General features: G+C 37.8%; 1 protein-coding gene across 2 annotated transcripts; it reads right to left on the bottom strand.

Moving 5' to 3' along the window:
* Positions 1-5466: 5466 nt before the first annotated feature.
* LOC134842358 (outer dynein arm-docking complex subunit 4-like) lies at positions 5467-17967 on the bottom strand. 2 transcript variants are annotated; one of them, XM_063858652.1, is made up of 13 exons: positions 17706-17967; positions 16552-16695; positions 13356-13509; positions 12994-13055; positions 12898-12921; positions 12278-12473; positions 9871-10098; positions 9141-9348; positions 8508-8782; positions 8102-8233; positions 7268-7368; positions 6919-7023; positions 5467-5651 (listed from the first exon to the last, which is right to left on the bottom strand). In XM_063858652.1, the coding sequence occupies exons 1-13, from the start codon at positions 17850-17852 to the stop codon at positions 5553-5555; spliced, it is 1875 nt and encodes a 624-aa protein (XP_063714722.1). In that variant the 5' UTR covers positions 17853-17967; the 3' UTR covers positions 5467-5552. The 2 variants fall into 2 exon arrangements, with proteins under 2 accessions (XP_063714722.1, XP_063714721.1); XM_063858651.1 differs by having other exon boundaries at positions 5467-5654.
* Between the last annotated feature and the right edge of the window lie 363 nt (positions 17968-18330).

The raw sequence follows: 18330 nt of genomic DNA on the forward strand, positions 1-18330 counted from the left end.
CAGTAGGGCACGGCAGGGCAACGGTCGCAAGGCAGGGCAGGGCGAGGAGCAGCAAGGCAGAATAGGGCAGCGCAAGGAAGGGTAGGGAGCACAGGGTAAGACGAAGTGGACAGTACAGCACTAAGCAGGACAGAGCGAGCAGCACAAGGCACGTCAGGGCAGAGTGATGAGCAGCAAAGCAGGAGCAGCAATGCAGTACAAGGCGATGGGCAGTAAGGCAGGGCAGGGCGATGAGCACAAGGCAGGGCAGTGCAAGGCAGGGTAGGAAGCACAGGAAAGGACGAGGTGGACAGTGCAGCAATAAGCAAGACAGGGCTAGGAATGGCAAGGCACGTCAGGGCAGCGCAGGGCAGAGGAATAAGGCAGGGTAGGGAGGACACGGCAGCGCAGAGCCGGGTGAGGAGCAGCAAGGCTTGGTTACGGCAAGTATAGGCGGACAAGGCAGAGTAGGGAGTGCAATGAAAGGCAGAAAAAGGAAGGGCAATGCGGGGAAAGAGGCAGCGCAAGGCGAGGCAGTACAAGGCAAGGTAAAGCAGCGCAAGGCAAGGGTGCGCAGGGCGAGGAATGGCAAGGCAAAGTAGAGCCAGGAGGGACGATGCAGGGTAGGGCACTGCAAGTCAGATTAGGGCAGCGCAAGACAAGGTATGGCAGCGCAAGGCAGGAAAGGGCAGCGCAAAGCAGGGCAAGGTAAAACCAGACAGGGCAAGGCGAGAATGTTCAAGACATGGTAGGGTAGTGCAAGTTATGGCATGCATCTATCTAGCTATCACCCGTCTGATCATCCGGCCAACCAGCAAAATGTCAAGCCATTCATCCAACACACCCATCCCATAGAACAATTATTCTGTTTTCCAACTATCCAGTCATCTATCCATCAATTCTTCCATCAATCTATCAATCCATCCAACCAGCAATTCATGCAACAAACCATTCAGCCATCCATCCAGCCTACAATCTATACAACTATCGTTCATCTTTTGTTCATCTATCCAACCAACAAAATATCTAGCCATTCATTGAACCATTCAACTCTCAAACCATTTTTTCATTTTTTTCAACAGTTCATCCAGCCATCCGTACAGTCAGCCATCTATTTATCAAGCCATCTATCTATCTATTCATCCATAATTCATGCCGCCAATCCATCAAGCCATCCGTCAAGCCACCCATCGCCCAGCAATCCAACCAGACTATCAAGCGATCTATCCATGCCTCTAGCAATCTAACGTGCCAGTCAGCCATTGATCATCCCAAACCTTACGCCATCCATCATTCATCCATGAAGCCATGTATACATGTAGCCACACATCGTCCATCCCTCCATTATTTATCCAGCCATCCATCCATTCAGATACTCAGACACCCATGCATCCAGCCAACTATGCATCCATCCATCAAACCATTTAATAATCAAACCATTCGCCCATCCAGCTTCTTACCCAACCACTCAGTCATTCGTCAAACCTGTAATCCAACTATCATCCCTTCATCAATTATTTCCAACCGTCAGTTCAGCTGTTCATCTGCCTAACCAGCAATCCACCTAGCCATCCACTCAACCAACCATTCGTACAATCAGTCAATCTGTCAATCCACGAAGCCATCTATCTATCTAGCCATACATCCACCGTCCATCCATCCAAACAGCAATACATGTCATCCATCGCCCATTATTCCAACCAGCCTGATTTCCATCTAGTCACTAGCTATCCTTTTTCCAGCCAGCCATGCATTAATTCATCTTTCATTCCATTGTCCATCAACCCAACTATACATACATCTTGGCATTATCATCTATCCATGTAAACAGCCATTACGCAAGTCATTATCCATCTAGCTACCCATCGTTCTAAATGAAACGAACCATCGATCCATTTTTCCATCCAGTAGCTCATCTGTCCCTCCAGCAGTCCATAGCTCCATCCATCTACCCATCCATCGATACAACTAACAAATCAGTCAAATATCCATCCATCTATTTATCCATCCAGCCATCTATCCATATATCCAGCCAACCTTCCACGCGTCCAGACAGTTCTGCCTCCATCGGTCCAACCATCAGCAATCAGTCAAGCCATTCATCGATACATCAGTTCCACATTCGTTCAGCCATCTAACCAGCTAGCCATCCATTCAGCCATTCCAGGATTTTTTCCGTTCACGATTGATGTCATCATTTTTCAAGAGCAGCGTTGGCTGCAGAGGGCCGCTAGTAATAATAGCTATTTAAAAAATTTTTTAAATAAATCAAAAGAGGCAAACAAATCTTCGACTGGAATTCGCATTCTGTTCTCTGGAGCTTTAATCAAGCTTTTTATCACTAGAATAAAGAACTGTGGCAGTGTAAAGTTTGAAAGCCCTATAAATGAAAAAAATTTCAATTTCTTCATTCACCGCCTATCTTATACAATCTATTGCTTTGGACATTTCTTAGCATCAGTTCTCTGCTTTTTTCTGGCTGGTGTTTGACGGTTGTTACGCATCAGTAGCCGAGAGGGATCCAAAGTGTTTATATTAATTCGAGGCTTACCTCTGCCTGCTCATTTTCACTCTATAGTGCTACTTTTTTGTCGTTTTCTCGCTAGCTTTTTTTTCGAAGAGCAGTTTCGCTTCCATGTAACTTTTTTGTTACCTTTTTCACGTTTTCCCCCGCACAGAGGCTGAATGATCCCAAGGATGCTTAAAAACGGGCAATTTTTTTATCTGAAACTTTTTACTTTTCCGGTTTCAAGTGCATCCAATTAAAGTTGTCGGCTTAGCTGCCGAAAATTTTATCTTCATTGTAAAAAGTTGTTGTCCTTTCGTTTTTGTTTTATTAATTATTAATATAAATAAAACACAGCTCTGATTTGGTTTATCATTAGGTCAAAGTTATTTTTCTAGTTTTTGTAAGAATACCCGATTTTTGTTTTCAATTTGTTATAGATAAATCCAACTGAATGGTTTCGTTTCATTTAAGAGTCTCATTTTTTTCAGGGTTAAACATATGTACTTGTTTTTCAATTTTGATTGATCAATGGATGGTAAGTTTGCTCTCTAACAAAAAAAAATTAAAATATGGAAAAAACCAGATGACTTGTTATAAGTCCCAAGTGACTGAAAAGTTTCGTTTCATCCAGTTTTTACGGCATTTTTATACAAAAGTGTCAATCTTGATATATTTTTGAAATGAAAAATCAACTGATAGTTTTTTTTTCAGTTTGTCTGCTGACTGTAATCACTTGTGTATTGGCTGTTTTTAGTTGACCTCTTTTTGCCAGTTTTTGTGTAAGTATCAATGAATGAAGTGAAGACGTTTATTTGCCTTTCAACAGCAAAATTGATTTTATCGCGCTTTGATTTCTTTACGCACAGTTGAAATCATTTAGTGAACGCAAAACAATTTACCATCTCTGAATTTTTCTTTTCAATAGAATAAATTATCTCTTTATCCAGTTTTCTGGAGTTGGTTTATTTTTTTTTAAAAAACGTCAATTATAGAATTTTGTTTAAAGTTCGAAAATTAAACTTCCTTCAAAATAATTTTCTTGCGCTAATTGACTCTTTATCAAGCACTGTACCATAGAGACCTCAAAAAACGCAAATTTTAAATGAAAGTCAATACTATTTATTTGCGAATCATAAAAGATCAAAACTTTTCGGTTACCTCGATCATCGAGGTGCATGAAATAAATGTGGTCTTCATTTGAAGAAATTTCAATCATCAAAGGCAAAACTCCTAAAAACACACCCAGTATCTTTGACAAGAAAATCATAAATAACACAATAAATTTCATATAAAAAAGTGAAGGATTCAATAGATGGTCGAAGAAGCAAAAAACCGGTAAGAAAAGCAAATACTTGCCATTAAATATTTAAGGAAGCTAATAAACGTATCGCTGAGTAATTCAACAGTGCTAGAAACTGGAAAGTAGGAGAAAGTTTTCTAGCTTAACTAGAAAAAGATTGCATAGCTCTTTGGACTGTCAAAACTCGAAAAGCAACTTAAAATGTCAAAAAAAATCGACTTAAATTTTCAGAAAGGCCAACTACCTGAATAGAAATTCTTTCTTTATCAAAACTCGGTTAAAAAAGGCCAAACCATGTCACAGGAAACTAATATCGCCGTAAATTTGACTGCAGTCTTTGATACTGTTGATTTCTACCGTCTGCTCAACGATATCGCCAGCTCAGTATTATCTAATATCTCCAAAAAATTAGAATCTTTCTCGGTTTTTCCCACAAACTACAAACTGCGTCTTAGTACGGGTTTAGGATTTCACTCGTTTTTCTACGCATGCCAGTAAACTTGGCCGCTACAATGTTTTGTTCAGACTCTATCCAAATTTACCTCCTGGGCATGCTACAAAGAAAAGACGCGTCAAAACCTGCAGGATGAAACTATCCCTTCAAAAGGTGGTTCCACTTCTACATTGGTGTTGTCGCTAGACACCCTGGGCAAACTGTAGTGATAGATCAGGTGAGACGACAGTCACTCAACCAAACAAACAAGCATCAACAAAACTTACCTCACTCTCTCTATTTCTAATACAAAACAGGTATCTGCAATTCACTCAATTGCTCAAAACAGAGAACGATGTAGGTACAACAGCAACAAGGTCAGCTAAGAGTAGACTCAGTTAAAGATGAATGTAGTCCATGGCTTCTTTCTGATAACAATCACCCTTTCCCTGCATCTTTTTTTCGTAGGTTACATTAGTTCTAGTTCAAAAAGAAATGTTTGGAAAAAAATGAAGTTGGACAGTTGCAAATTGGAAATAAAGATTTGCAATGTCTGGACCTGTTTTAAAACAGTTTTTCTAATCAGCAACTAACTGTTTTTCCATAAACTTTTTTTGCTGGATTCACAATGCATGCGTTTGATCTGTGTGATAATGTAAGAACAGCGAGGAGTTAATCAAAAATTTGGTTTTTTCAAGTTTCGATGAACGAAGTGAAATCATTTCTTTAGGTGGTGTTAAATTTTGTGTCCAGCAAAAAATGTTAAAAATTGTTCAAGCTTAAGTTTGATGAATTTTTGCGGTTTGACTTCTGATTTCTCACTAAGGTAATACAAATTCAAATGCTAACAAACAGCAAATTACTCTCTAATAACAAAATGTAAATGATGCAAAAACGGCGCATTCAATTTCGAAAGTGAACTTTGTCAGTTAGGTTTTCCTGGGCATACCGAGGCCAATTTGTACTTTTATAGGACGCCTGTCAAACTTTCAACCGCCAAAATCTCTAACCAATTTTTTCCGGAATCCACAATGAAGTGCCTCGCACCGTTCATTTTCGAATATGTTTACAATATCATATTTTTGTGATATTTTGTAATATCATATATCACTCGACCAACTGATTTAAATTCAATTTTTCACTCGAACTTCGGTTGTCGGGACAACAACTCCTTTCTTCGGGCAACTTGCTTAACTCTTCTGCTGTGTCAAACATGCAGTTAAACACCTTGTATAAAGCTGACAATTTTGCAGTAATTCAATTTTTACAGTAAACTGATCACATTAGATTTTCTGTAAATTATTAAGTCAGTTTAATGTCATTCTTTTGGTCTATTTTTTCTCTTGTGCATCGGTCGAGCCGGCAGCACTTCGGTCTGTCTCCTTGGGCGAGTCCCCTTCCCCTTTTTTGGGCTTATCTGGCTCGGGCTCCTTCTAAGGAAAACGAAGCACTTGAAGTACTGGCATACAAATAGCTATGAAAACTAATTTTATGTGAGCCTTTTTCAGCGCTTTTGTAAAATTTTGGATATAACGGGTATTATACTTTCTCAGATAGGCAAATCAGAAGAACATTTTTTTGAAGCAGCTTTTACCGAACATGATTAGCTTTTCTAAAATAAGAGTCTCGAAAATTTTTTGAAGGCAGAGTTAACGATTCGTGCATATCTTACCAAAAAAGCTGGAGAACATTAAATTTACTGGTTTTGTTTTGGATCTTATCTTTGAGGAAAACCGTTTCTAGGAAGATGTACTGATTTCATGGACAAATAACTGGCCCAAAGTTGAAAATTGGCATGCTTAAATTCAGGGGAGGATTTGTGGTACTATTTCAAGACCCCCTTTGGTACGCCCCTCTTTGGTACTATTTCAAGACATCAATTTTTGGCGGACCGACACTAAATTTTTCTATAGGCGTCAAATTTATTAATTCTACCCGGGCCGAGGTCCGCGGCCTAAATTTATTTCTAATTTTAGCTTCGTGGTAAGTGTGTTTCATTTAGCTATCGTCTTGTTTTTTTTTAAGATTCATTTAACTATTCTGATTCATGTTTGATTTGAAGGGTTTCTAGCATTCAATTTTTGTGGTAACGAATTTATTGTTGCCCTAAAAAGATTGCTTATATTTTACGTTGGGACCATGTCTAGGCTTTCTCATGGCGGTCCTGTATGTGACCAGCAAATATGTTGATCTAGCTAACTGCACATTAAAAATACATATATACTGGATTATTTGGTAAATCTGCATCTGTATAACGCTTATGCAAGCAAAAAAATCCAACAATAATTCCATTATTTAAGCTTTGCGCGACCCATGTTGCGACTTTAAGCGACCCATACTGCGACCCAAATTAGCTATAATGTGACTTTGTGCGACCCAAATTAGCTATGTTGTGACTTTTTGCGACCCAAATTAGCTATGGTGCGACATTGCGCGACCCAATTTAGCTATGTTGCGACTTTGTCCGACTCAAGCCTCGTGCAGAATGATGGAATTTCGGTCGCAGAAAGTCCATTTCGGCTAACCATTTTGATCGCAACATGAGTCGCGGACCTCGGTCCGGGTGGTAATGTACTTCAGGCTCTCAATTGAAATGTCGGCGGTTCGAGGCCCACCATCATCGATCATTTTTGGCTTTTTTCCGTTGGAGAGTGAATGGTCTTAATCCTTTCTCACTTCTGAATCATTCGTTCTTACCTTCTTCGCTTGTTCAGGAGGGGGCGACTCCTTCTCCTCCTCATTTTCAGCATCCTCTTCTGTTTTCACACCGCGAACTATTTTGTTGTTCACGTCTTTCAAAGCCTGAAAAAAAACATACATTTTGAAAGAGTACGTTTTTTTTCAATTTCTCTGTAAAAAATAGTACCCCTTCTATTTTAGTTGTATCGAATTTGTTGGAAGCGTTTTGGCAATTTCTTAATTTTGATTGCAAAGCAAGGTTAATGAGGGGGACGGTGTTGAAGTTTTCTACCCAAAATCGGTATGAAAATCTCATTAATCGATCAATTTTGATAATTTTTGGACCAGGGAATCTAATTTTCCTTACGCTTTCGATGGCTTTTTGTGCATTTTTAGCGCCCTGCTCTTTCGCAAGTTCCAGTGCTTTCTCGTAAGACTCCGCCGCAGCCTGGTACTCCTCCATTTGGGCTGCAAAAACCATCATCAGTATCAAATATGTTATTTGCTCGCCCATTACTTGACTTCGGAGACGATATAATGTTCGTATTTTTTTTTCAATGATTTCTTCTTTTTTAAACTCCTTCTTTCCGTAGAATGTTCCAGGCATCTTTCATGCAAAAAAATATATTCGGTGTCTGCTCACAAAAAAAATAAATTTTGAGTTTGTTGTTCACAAAAAAATATGTTTACGAGGCTGGAAAAATTGGAAGTTTTCGTTCCAACTATTGAAAATGGAGAGAAATTTTGTTTTCCGGTATCTTTTATTTTTTCCATGCAAAACCAAATATAATAATCGGAATGGGTCGAGTGATATATCACATTAAAAGCCTTTACTGATAATTCGAATGACTATAAAAAGCTTCCAAAAATTTGTCCATGTTTCGAGAAAAACCAGTTTAAAATTTTAGTCTAATTTCGAACAATTAAAATTGGTCATTTAGGCTAAAAATTGATTAAACTAAACAAAAGTTATTTTTGAAAGCTTCATTTAGCGGTTCCTTGACAATATAAAAAAATTTGTAGTTTGTGCTAAAAATTAGAAAGAGTTTCAGATTGTTTGCTTATTATTGGTTTTTTGAAGGCAACTGCATTTAAGAAAGTTGCCTCGAAGATGGTTGGTGTTTTGGGAATTTTTTTTTGCGTACTCAGTTTTTCATTATATATTTTCAGCGCAATTTGATTCCGAGTGATTCATTGGTACCTTCGGCCTTTCCGGAGAGTACTAGTGCGTTTATCTGCCAAACTTCGTCGCCGGAGGCCTTGGCAGAGGCCAGAGCCCTCTCACCGTACTCTTTAGCCTCAGAGTTGTTCTTCAGTTCCAAGTGACAGCGACCTACACAGTATAGTAGAGTCATTAACTACTCATTCATTCATAGTAATTAGTAATCGACTTAATCATTGACTTCTGAAACATAAACAGTCTGTTCGATTGCAATTAAGTCCCCGTTCCAAATATAGTTACAAAATTATGAAATGATACTGATTGAGCGTCTGTTTTCATTGAGAATCCAGTTTTTTTTTCGGTGGAAGTAATTTCAACCAATCAGATTTGAGCATTATACCCCCCCCCCCCCCCCCCCCCCCGGTCGGTATATTCAGCGACTCACCTATCTCGTGGTATAGCCATGTTCTCTCTAGTGCCATCTCCGTGGCCGTCTTCGCCCTGCTCTCACCCCTCTTTTCTCCCCCCTCCCCTCCCCCGGCCGCTCCATCGCCTCCCCCCTCGCGTGTCTGACTCTTGGGGGTCTGTTGGGTGGTCCTGTTCTGATGCAGCAGCTGCAGTTTGCTTTCCCAGTACTGAATGGCTTTGTCGAATTTCTCCAACTTGACACTGACTCGGCCTAGATTGTCCAATGCACGGGAGCTGCCATCAAAATGACCCCTGAAATTTGAAGGCTCCATTACGCTACTGTTTTTTGGCCACAACTTGCAAAAAGTGGCCAAAAATATCCTTTTGGCACGTTTTGCGAAATTTAACTTTAAATTGTTTGAAAAATTGTACTGCATCGTTCACCAAAAATACGCGTCATTGACTAAATTTATTTGTTTCAGCGGTTGTTGGTATGAAATTTCTCTTAAAAATTGTTAAATTCAATCTATACTTGCTACCGTGATAAGTGCTATGTGAGTTCCATGATGAAACAAAAGACGACCAAAAAGAAAAAAAGTATATCTTTATTAAAACCCAAACATTTATTAAAAACCTATTTAAAAAAACTTGAACTAAAAGTTATGCTCACATCTCGTCCGATATTTCGAAGTCCTTCTTGAAGCTGGTCTCTGCTGCGGCCAGCTTGCCCTGTTCCAGCTGAGCAATGCCCTGGAGGCTGTACAAAGTGGCCAGTATCTCCTGCTTGTTGGCCAGATCGTTTTCGTCGTAACTCTTCGCCTCGTCAATTGTCTCCTTACTTCTTTTTTCCGCTTGCTTGAACTTCTTCTTCTCAAGGTCTGCAAAAAATAGAATGTTCTAGAATTTTTTTGTTACAGTTCACTAAATGTTAGCTGGTAATTGGGTGTTCAAAACTTAGGGTTCATTTCACTACCTGATAGCTGTAAAGTGGGGTCGTTTCAAACTTTTTACTTGGTGTTTTTCTTGGTTGTCTTTTTCTACGCAAAAGCTAATTTTTCAGATAGAAAGTATGAGTTAAGGTCATTAAAGTTTCAAATATTATTGAAGAATTTATTCAAAATCAGTAGATTGATCTTCATAATTTTTTTTCCAGCTATTAGCTACATTTTCTATAAAAAGTGCAAAAAATTCAGACAGACAAAATTGATAGAACGATCAACCTTGCCATTTCGACAGAATTTCTTAATGCTTTTTCGAAGTTTCAGATAACCTGGAGACACAAATTCTTCTGCAAAATTAGTTTTTGCATGCATGTTTTTCCAAAACAGGTCACTGTCTATTTTTCAATAAATTTTGTCTGTTCCAACATATTAGTACTTGATATAGATTGAACTACTGACCTTCCTCGATGCGGTCCAGCTGTCTGTGGATGTATCTCTGAGGGTCATTCTTCTTCAAGTTCGCAGAGGTCACCACCCTCCCACTGCTAGTCCTCTCCTGCTTCTTTGAGTGCAGTCGCGAAGGGTTCTGTTGGCGCCAGAACTCTTCCCGCTTGTCCAGGTACTCCAGGGTGCTCGAAGTAACCTCCTGGATCTTCTTGCCGCTGTCTGTTTCCGGGTTGGTGATAGCTGAAAATTGAATGCGTATGTGGAAAATGCGTATGTGTTCCTTTAAAAATAGGAAAGCAAACTCCGCTATCGAACAGTTGAAGTGTAAAGCTTAAGAAAAACGTGATTGACTTCTAATTTCCAAATAAGCCATTCGTTTTTTTTCTTGGAAATTCGAAAATTGAGTTTTTTTTTTCCAAAAAACAAGTCAGTAATTTTTTTCTGTTTATTTGCGTTCAATGACTCTTTTCTAATTATCTGTTGGCTGTATTTTTCTGATTTTGTGTTCGTAGTAAGTACACTTGCGCTCGGGTACTAGATTTTTTCCCGTAAACAACTCTGTTCATAAGATATAGCACGTGAAAGTTACACGTGCTTCAACTTTTGAATAATGATAGATTCAAAATCAGTTCGCTATTCAGTGCATCTGGTGTAGCGGTAAGACACCTGTTTGAGACGAGAAAAGCTGGTGGTTCACATCGGGCCGGGACCTTTTTTTGCAAACTAGAATTCTCTGCTGTTTCGAACTTTCGACCGTCAGTTTATTTTGTCGGCTTAGTTCTCGTAGCATTGTTTCTACATGAAGATTCAATTTTTTTTCTAAATTTTTGGATGTCATTTCTAAAGCCCCATTAGAAAAGGTAATTGAGTTGCATAATTTTTTGCTAATTTTTTTGTTGACAAACTTCTAAACCTTCGATCAGCAAGTTTTGCATGACAACAATTTCGTTTTTGCTTTGACGGGAGTTTACGCAAGTTTTGTTGAAAGTTGCCGTTCAATAAATGTTTTTGGATTTTCATTTAACGCCATCGATAAATCTAGTATATCTGGATGAATTTTCCGCAAATTTAACAACATTCTAGACAAAACTTGAAGTTGCAGTTCTAGACAACTGGTCCTGTGAAAACTTTGTCCTGCAAGCAATTTGTGCTGTAAGCAACTTGCCTAACAAATTAAATGAATCATTTGAAATTTTCTCAAATGTGCATTTTCGTAAACAAACGCAGATTTTAAGCATGTCTGCAGTGAAAAAAAAACCTACTGTATTTGATAGTTGTTTTTTTTTTATGTTGGTTTCAAATTTTTACTTCGGTTATTTACGTCAGCCTAAAAGTTTTTCATTGATACGTAATCGGCTAGTGGCATCATTTAGTGATGTTGCATGAGCGAAACAATTTCCTATTTGCGCGAGAGTTTGGATGGGATAATTTAAAGTTTATTGAAAGCTTGAATTTTTTTTCGTGAAAACATTTTTTTTGGCTCAACAATGTCTGCTCCAATATTGCCGGCTTTATTACTTTTGCTTTTTTGTCTTGATATGTTTGTGTTTTACCAAAAGTGGTGCGACGCTCTGTTTCACCTCTGCGTGAGAATTAATTTTTAGAATGAAAATACAGAGTTTATTGTCTGTGCTTATGCTCATCATCTGCTTGCATCCATTTTTGACTATCAAGCAGTGGCGGATCTAAGATTTTCTCGAGGGGAGGGCGGATTTTCGAAAATTAGGATTTTCGCAAGGGAAAGGCGGATTTTCGAAAAAAAATTCGAAAATTTTGACGACGTTTTTTTAGGTCAACCAAATTGATTTTCCGAGCTCTCCTAAAGCACTATAAAGACCGTAGATAGACCAATATTTCTGCGCCGCAGGCAATTTTTTGAAAAAACAGGTAAAAAAGCCGTTTTTGGGCACTTTTTGCAAAAAAAATTTTGACGAAAAAGATCGCGCTTTTTTGGCGCGAGGTTCCCCTCAAAGTTAGTATTTATTGGCGCCGAAGGCGACTATAGAAAAATTTAGGGTCGGTCGGCCAAAAATGGATTTCTTAAAAAGTACCAAAGGGGGGACCCTTTGGGTCGGCAGGGGGTCGAATCCCTGAGAAGAGGGCGTCCCCCCCCCCCCTAAATCCACCCCTGCTATAAAGGAAGTATTGCAATTTTGCAAACAATATTACAAACAATTTTGCAAACATCTGAATTATTGTAAACACTATTAAAAAAGCGAAGAGGTGCTAATTCAATTGTTTTTACTCTTTTTGATTGCAAAAGCTGTTTTTATGAGAAGGAAGTGGGTTTCACACATTTTTTACCCCCTGACCAACCACTGAGTTTCTCCATACTCAACAAATTATTGCATTTGCTGTTTGTGTTTTTATTTTGAAGAAAAAAGTTGTTTTCGAAATTAAGTAGTTAAATTAAACGTACTCTCATCCTCGAGCAGTTTCTGGAGGAACTCTTTGTCGGAGTAGAGTTGTCCCAGCAACTTCTTGGAGTTCTTCTTGCTCGTCTTCTGGTCCCGCTGACCCCCCTTGCTGCTGCCCCTCCTCCCCTGATCATCCTTCCTCTTGTCCTGCTCCTTCTTAGCCCCAGCACCTCCTTTTTTCTCCTTCGCTCGCTTCTCCTACAATTTTTACTTAAGTGGTTACCACAACAGACTTTAAATGTGAAGGTCTCGGTTCGAATATCGCTCGCTGTCTCCCTTCCTTAGCTATACAGTAGTTGTTATCCTAAAGTTTATTTTGTTTTTTTCTTGCATTTTTCCTTTTTTGCCATTTTTTTTGGGGTTACGTAGTTTAGTTTGCCTCTGGGTCGATATTTCCTTCTCTTTTTTTTATCAAATAAGTGGTTAGTTCAAATTTTGTTCAAACAATTAAAATAATTCTAACAGAAATAAAAAGTTTAATTTTTTTTGAAACCTTAATCATCGGATTGAGCTCAAACTTTGCCTGAAAACTCAGGAAGCTGCATGGCGGAAAATTTTAGCTGTTCATAGTCTGCAACAAGTTGACGACAGGGAGCGCTTTTGAGCAAAAAAAAATGCTTACCGAGAAAGTGATGTAGTTTTGGGTCTAAAACACAATTTGATAAATAACTGGGTTTGAAATTGTTTCATCAATTTTTGCGAAGAAAGAAATCATTACCAGGTCTCTATTGAAATACATTCCCAGGTCTCCCTCCGAACTCAAGTCTTGATTGTCGTCCTCTGAAAAAAATCAGTAGAATTTTTATACAAACCAAAGCTTATTATTTCTAGTTTTATCATTAATTCGGAAAATGAGTTTCTCTCGTCTGAAAAAGATTCATGCAAAAAATTTCGGATACTTTCCGGCAAAAGTGTTGGCTATTTTTTGGAGAGTTTTTCAAAGAAACGACGTTTAACTCAAAATTAGGGAAAAGTTTAAAAAAACGGTAATGTTAAATATTTCTAATCCATCTCAAATTCTAAGACCACCTTTTTACTAGTTTCACGTACGACAAACAAAATAAAAGTGAAAAATCGTACTCCCGATAGCGTTTTCGATGGCCTCCTGTGACTTCTGGATTCCAATTCGGAACTCGGCGAAATCCGACCTGGCCTGGAAGCCCCTGTGATAGAACAGCAGAGCGTACTCGAAGTCCCCCATGGCGTAAAGCGCCTCCGCCTTCACCCACAGGCCCTGTGCACCAACAGCAAATTAAACCAAAAGCTCAAAAACAGATCAAATATGTCATTTTTTGTTCCTGCTCCTATCATTGCTCGAGTACAGGCAATTTTATTTTATTTAGGCCGAAAAAGAATATGTTGAGTGGTCCGTTACTATTATTGATGATAACAAATTAATATAGATAGTCCTTTTTTGAATTTTTTGCAGGAAAAAGTTCTAACATTTATGCACGCCAAAATGCTTAAGCGATTTGACGATAACTAATTTTTTCAAAATTGATTTGCTAATCGGAAAACAAATTACACTCGGCAATATCAAATTTGCAAACAGAAAGAGAATAAAAACTGATTTTTGTCTTAAAAAGTGATTTTAAGTTTAGATTTGAAACCATATTTACACTCGCGAAGTTTTCTCTTTTTTCCAACCTAAGTCGCAAAAAAGTCCTACTTTTGGTGGCACTTATGAATTGGTAGGCTGCAGTAGCAGTATAATATTATATGCGCTTTGAAGTTTGGCTAGTAGAAAGTTAACACAGCTGATGCTTTTTTAATTCATCAAAGAACCGAAAAAAGTTATTTGTTTCAAACAGCAGTACAATAATAAATGCTCGATTTCAGAAACGTTTAAACTCAATTTATTTCGCATTTTTTTAAATGCATAATTTATATATAATTTGGCTTAATGCTTTCCATTTCATTACATCCAAAATTGTGTCTTTTTGTATTTGGCGCTACTTTTGCTGCATCGTTTGGCAATTTATTAACATGTAGCTGCGTTATTGATGGCTAGTTTTCTGGGGAATTTGAAGCATTCGTAGCTGAGTAGTTGGAGACTCAATTTTGCTACATCGCAGATTCGAATATTCGAATTCGACACGAAGCCGAGTTTTTGCTAAATTTCTATCTTTTCTTATTTAATTTGATAGAGCTGCTTTTTGGTCGTGTTCTCGCAATTGTTTGCAAAGCGCAGCTGTGCCCCTGTGTCAAAAATTATTCATTGATCCAGTTTTTTCACTTTGGGGGAACATATTCAACACTTTGGGGGTCCCGATCATTAATGATGAATTTTTTTATTCGATTGTTCGATGAATTTTTTTATTCGAATTTATTCTCTCTCATTTTGACTTTTTGTTAATGAGGTTTTGAGACTTAGCTTTTCTTTAACTTGTTTAAAATACGCTTGGGTTGTAATACAAGATTTTTTTTTCCAGCCTAAGACTCTATTGTTTCGATTTTTTTGATCAGTTTCATTGCAATATGTAAACTAGCTATAAAATACAATCAAAGCAGATGATATTAATAAGGGATAGTGTCGTTGTTCTGACTTTCGAAAGAAGTAATGAGATACTTGTGATTGGTCTGTTTTGGTTTTTCAAACCAATTTCGACTTTTTAATTAGCAGGTTCCGACATATTTTTCTAAAACCTTTCAAAGAGTGCAAATATTCTGGTCTGAAAGTTAAAACAGTTTCACTTACAATCAATATTTACTTGTGATGGTGGTTTGAAAATTGACAGTTAAGTACATTTAAAGCGCCGTATATTTTTTTGCCTAAATCAAACGTCAGCGGTGTATCGAATAGCATAAGGCTTGACCAGCATGAAATTTTCAAAACTGAAAATCGTGTCGACTAGCATAAGAATCGAAACACAAAACTGAAGTAGGCAAAATTAAAATCATTTCTCACAATATATGGCCTCCCTACAAAGGAGTAATTAAACATGCGAATTTTTGGATCTATCTAACAATCCTTTTATATTACCTACTAAAGAATCACCACCCCATTGTGATTGGTCGAAAAGTCGACTGAGTGGATTTTTTTAAGTCTTTCCCTCCCTAGGGTAACTAGTAACAAATTGCCCCCCCCCCCAATAAAAAATAATTCAATGGTTAATCATATATAAATTTTGTGCCTAGTAACAAATTTTCCGCCTTTTGCAAAGTAAGGGGGATAGTTAACGAGATCTGGCCAACTTAATCTACTTAAAAATCTCCCCCCTACCCCTACTTGAAAGGGAGGCGATTGATAGACCCGAAAAAGTTTGTACCGTATAACAAATTGCCCCCCCCTTGTTGCAATTTTTTCACTCCCCACCATCAATTTTTTCACCATTTCACAATTTGCGCGAGGATCAGTCTTCGGTTCAAGTCATTACAGGTCGTGTTGTGACTGATCACGACAATCGGAAATTAATTTTAGTTTTGATTGCTTAATTTCTCAAGTGCTCAAATTCAATTTCTCAGAGGCGCATCTTGCAAATTAAACGCAGTATTATTATTTTGTAAATCTGAGAAATAATGCTATAAAATTATGGTAGTCGATACTTTTCCATGTTTTCTCATGTTTTCAAACTTGTATGCTAGTCGAGCTTTATGCTAGTCGAGCGGTCACCAAAACGTTGACTGTTTGGTTGGCGATTTTAAAAAAACTACCAGAAAGAAAACAAACCCGTACCTAGTAAATGTTCTAGTTCAAATCTGAAATAACTTTTTTTTCAGATCTAATTTTCAGATCTGAAATGGGTTGAGAAATGTTATATTAACGCTTGGATATTTTAGGAAGGGGTTATTTCAGATCTAACTTCAAATTTGAAGTTTTGTTTTCCTTGGCTATTTCAGATCTGAAAAATCAATGATTTTGACCCAATTTTTGCTGTTTTTGATACTTTTGTTTATCATAGCTTCTGCTAGATACTAGCAGGTACTCGGCAAAGTCTCTAACGAGAAACAGCCATAATATGTTTCCCCAAGCATGATATAAACATTAGAAACGCATAAGTAGCCTAATAGAGTAAAAAAATTCATAGGTTTTTGAAAACTTTTCATTTGTTTGATTTTCGTAATTGTTACACAATTGCTAAATAATTATTACGTAACTGCTCGGCTTTTATAACTGGCTTATTTGTATGGTAGCTGGTTTATACTGCGGCTGGTGTGTTAATATATCAAAATAATATTCCATTTAGCACCACTATGATACTGGCATAGGCATAATAAATTCCGAATCTGATCTGTACAATAACCTGTGTAATAACCTGTTTAGTTTCAGGCCTACCTTGGTGTAAGTTTGTTCTAGTTCCAGAGCTTCCTCGGCGTCTGCGAGGGCGGAGTCACTGTCGCCCAAATGCAGATGACAGAGTGCCCTGGCAATGTAACTGGCCTTCAAGTCCACCTCCTCTTTCTCCGCCTGGTCCAGTGCCTAAATTGCAGTCAGTGTTGACACATTTGTTGCTAACGAAACTTTTTAGCTAACCTTCGACAACAGAATTAAGACGGGGAATTTTTGTGCGTTTTAGAATTACTTGTGCTTCTTAAAATTATAGCTTTGAAGTTTTGTTATTTTTATGGCTCCTACTGTTAACCATATGCGAAAGAAACATATGACGCAGGGTATTTATTTTTTTACATAATTTTTTTATCGACCGATGACTCGAAAAAGTCAAACAAAGCATTAAAATGCATAGAATGCTTTGCATAGGCGGGTTTGATTACCTTTTTTTGATGAACCTTTTTTAGGTCGACCAAAATGATTTTCCGAGCCACTTCCAAAACACTATTAAAACCCCTTTTTGACAAAAATTTTGAATGTTGACCTAAAATTTAAACCAAGCAAGTTCAAGATTTTTGGCAACTATGGCTGTGTTTGATTTGCGTCTTTTCTAAGGTGTTAGCCAGGGCTGGATCTAAGAGAATCTCGAAGATGGATGTTCAAAAAGAGTTTAGAGTATATCTTCTGAGCTCTCCTGAAAGGCCAAAGAGACCCAAATAAAGTAAAATATTCTGTGCAGCTGGCCCATGTTTTCAATAATGAGCCAGAAATGGCGTTTTCAGCACTTATTGGAAACTTTGACCAATGTTTACGTTAAACCCTTAAAGTTGATGCAGAAGAACTAGTGCTAACTACTTCTATGGTTATGATTCTTATTCTAGCAACCATTTCTGGTTTCATTTGTGGCTCTTTGCGAGTTTTTGCACCGAAAGTTACAGAAAATGAGGATTAAAAATGGTTCATACGGCTACTTGCATATATAAGAGGTTGTAAGAACCGGCTCTTTTGTTCATGTTGTCACATTCTATTGCACTTAAAACCATCAGAAGTTTTTTAAATAGGTTTTTGTAACTCGAAACACTGAAAAAAATCAAGGGGGGACTGGAAAAGAGCATCTTTTGTTTATTCATTTGAGGAAATAAATGAAGTTGTATACCGACCGCTGTGTATGACTCGATGGCTTTTCGGAACTCATTCTTCCTATACAATTTGTCTCCCTCGGCGAAGTAGGTCACAGATGAACTTTTCGGGACTTCCTTGATCTCCGAGTGCGAATCATCATCATTTTCAGCTTTCGGAAGGGGCATTTTTTCTTCTTACTTTTAAACTAATGTTTTTCAGATAGAGTGAAGCTAAAAAACGAAAACAGAACGAAGCGCGTGTTATAATCTGGTAAACGTTGACGGTAGAAATGCTCAAATGCAAGATTATTAAAACTAGTTGTTATTAAAACACGTGTCTCCTGAGCTCTGCTAGAAACCAAAGCTAGCGTTACTGTGATTTGATTCAAATTTAAAAGATCTATTTTTATGCGGGTCACACAGTGAAGAGAAACAAACAACAAGTTGGGCCATTTCTTGTTCAAAATCCAATGCAACGAAAAAATGGTTGAGTGATATATATCTGATTTGATTTATAAATATTTAGTTCAATTTTTCATTTACTGTTTCAGAGGAAAGTCACTGCAAACCACCACTAGTAGCAGTAGTCGATTTCCTACCATGGTGTTAATTAAATAACTTAAAATAAACATGAGAGATCCTAATTTTGCCAAAAGTTGCACTA

Source organism: Symsagittifera roscoffensis, chromosome 3 (genome assembly GCF_963678635.1).
Source record: "Symsagittifera roscoffensis chromosome 3, txSymRosc1.1, whole genome shotgun sequence".
Lineage (NCBI taxonomy): Eukaryota > Metazoa > Xenacoelomorpha > Acoela > Convolutidae > Symsagittifera > Symsagittifera roscoffensis.

Coding starts and splice junctions, on each gene's coding strand:
- LOC134842358 (XM_063858651.1), bottom strand. CDS start 17,852: ATGCCCCTTCCGAAAGCTGAAAATGATGATGATTCGCACTCGGAGATC. Junction 13,056..13,355: donor CATCGAAAACGCTATCGGGA/GTACGATTTTTC, acceptor GATTTTTTTCAG/AGGACGACAATCAAGACTTG. Junction 12,474..12,897: donor AAAACTACATCACTTTCTCG/GTAAGCATTTTT, acceptor TAAAAATTGTAG/GAGAAGCGAGCGAAGGAGAA.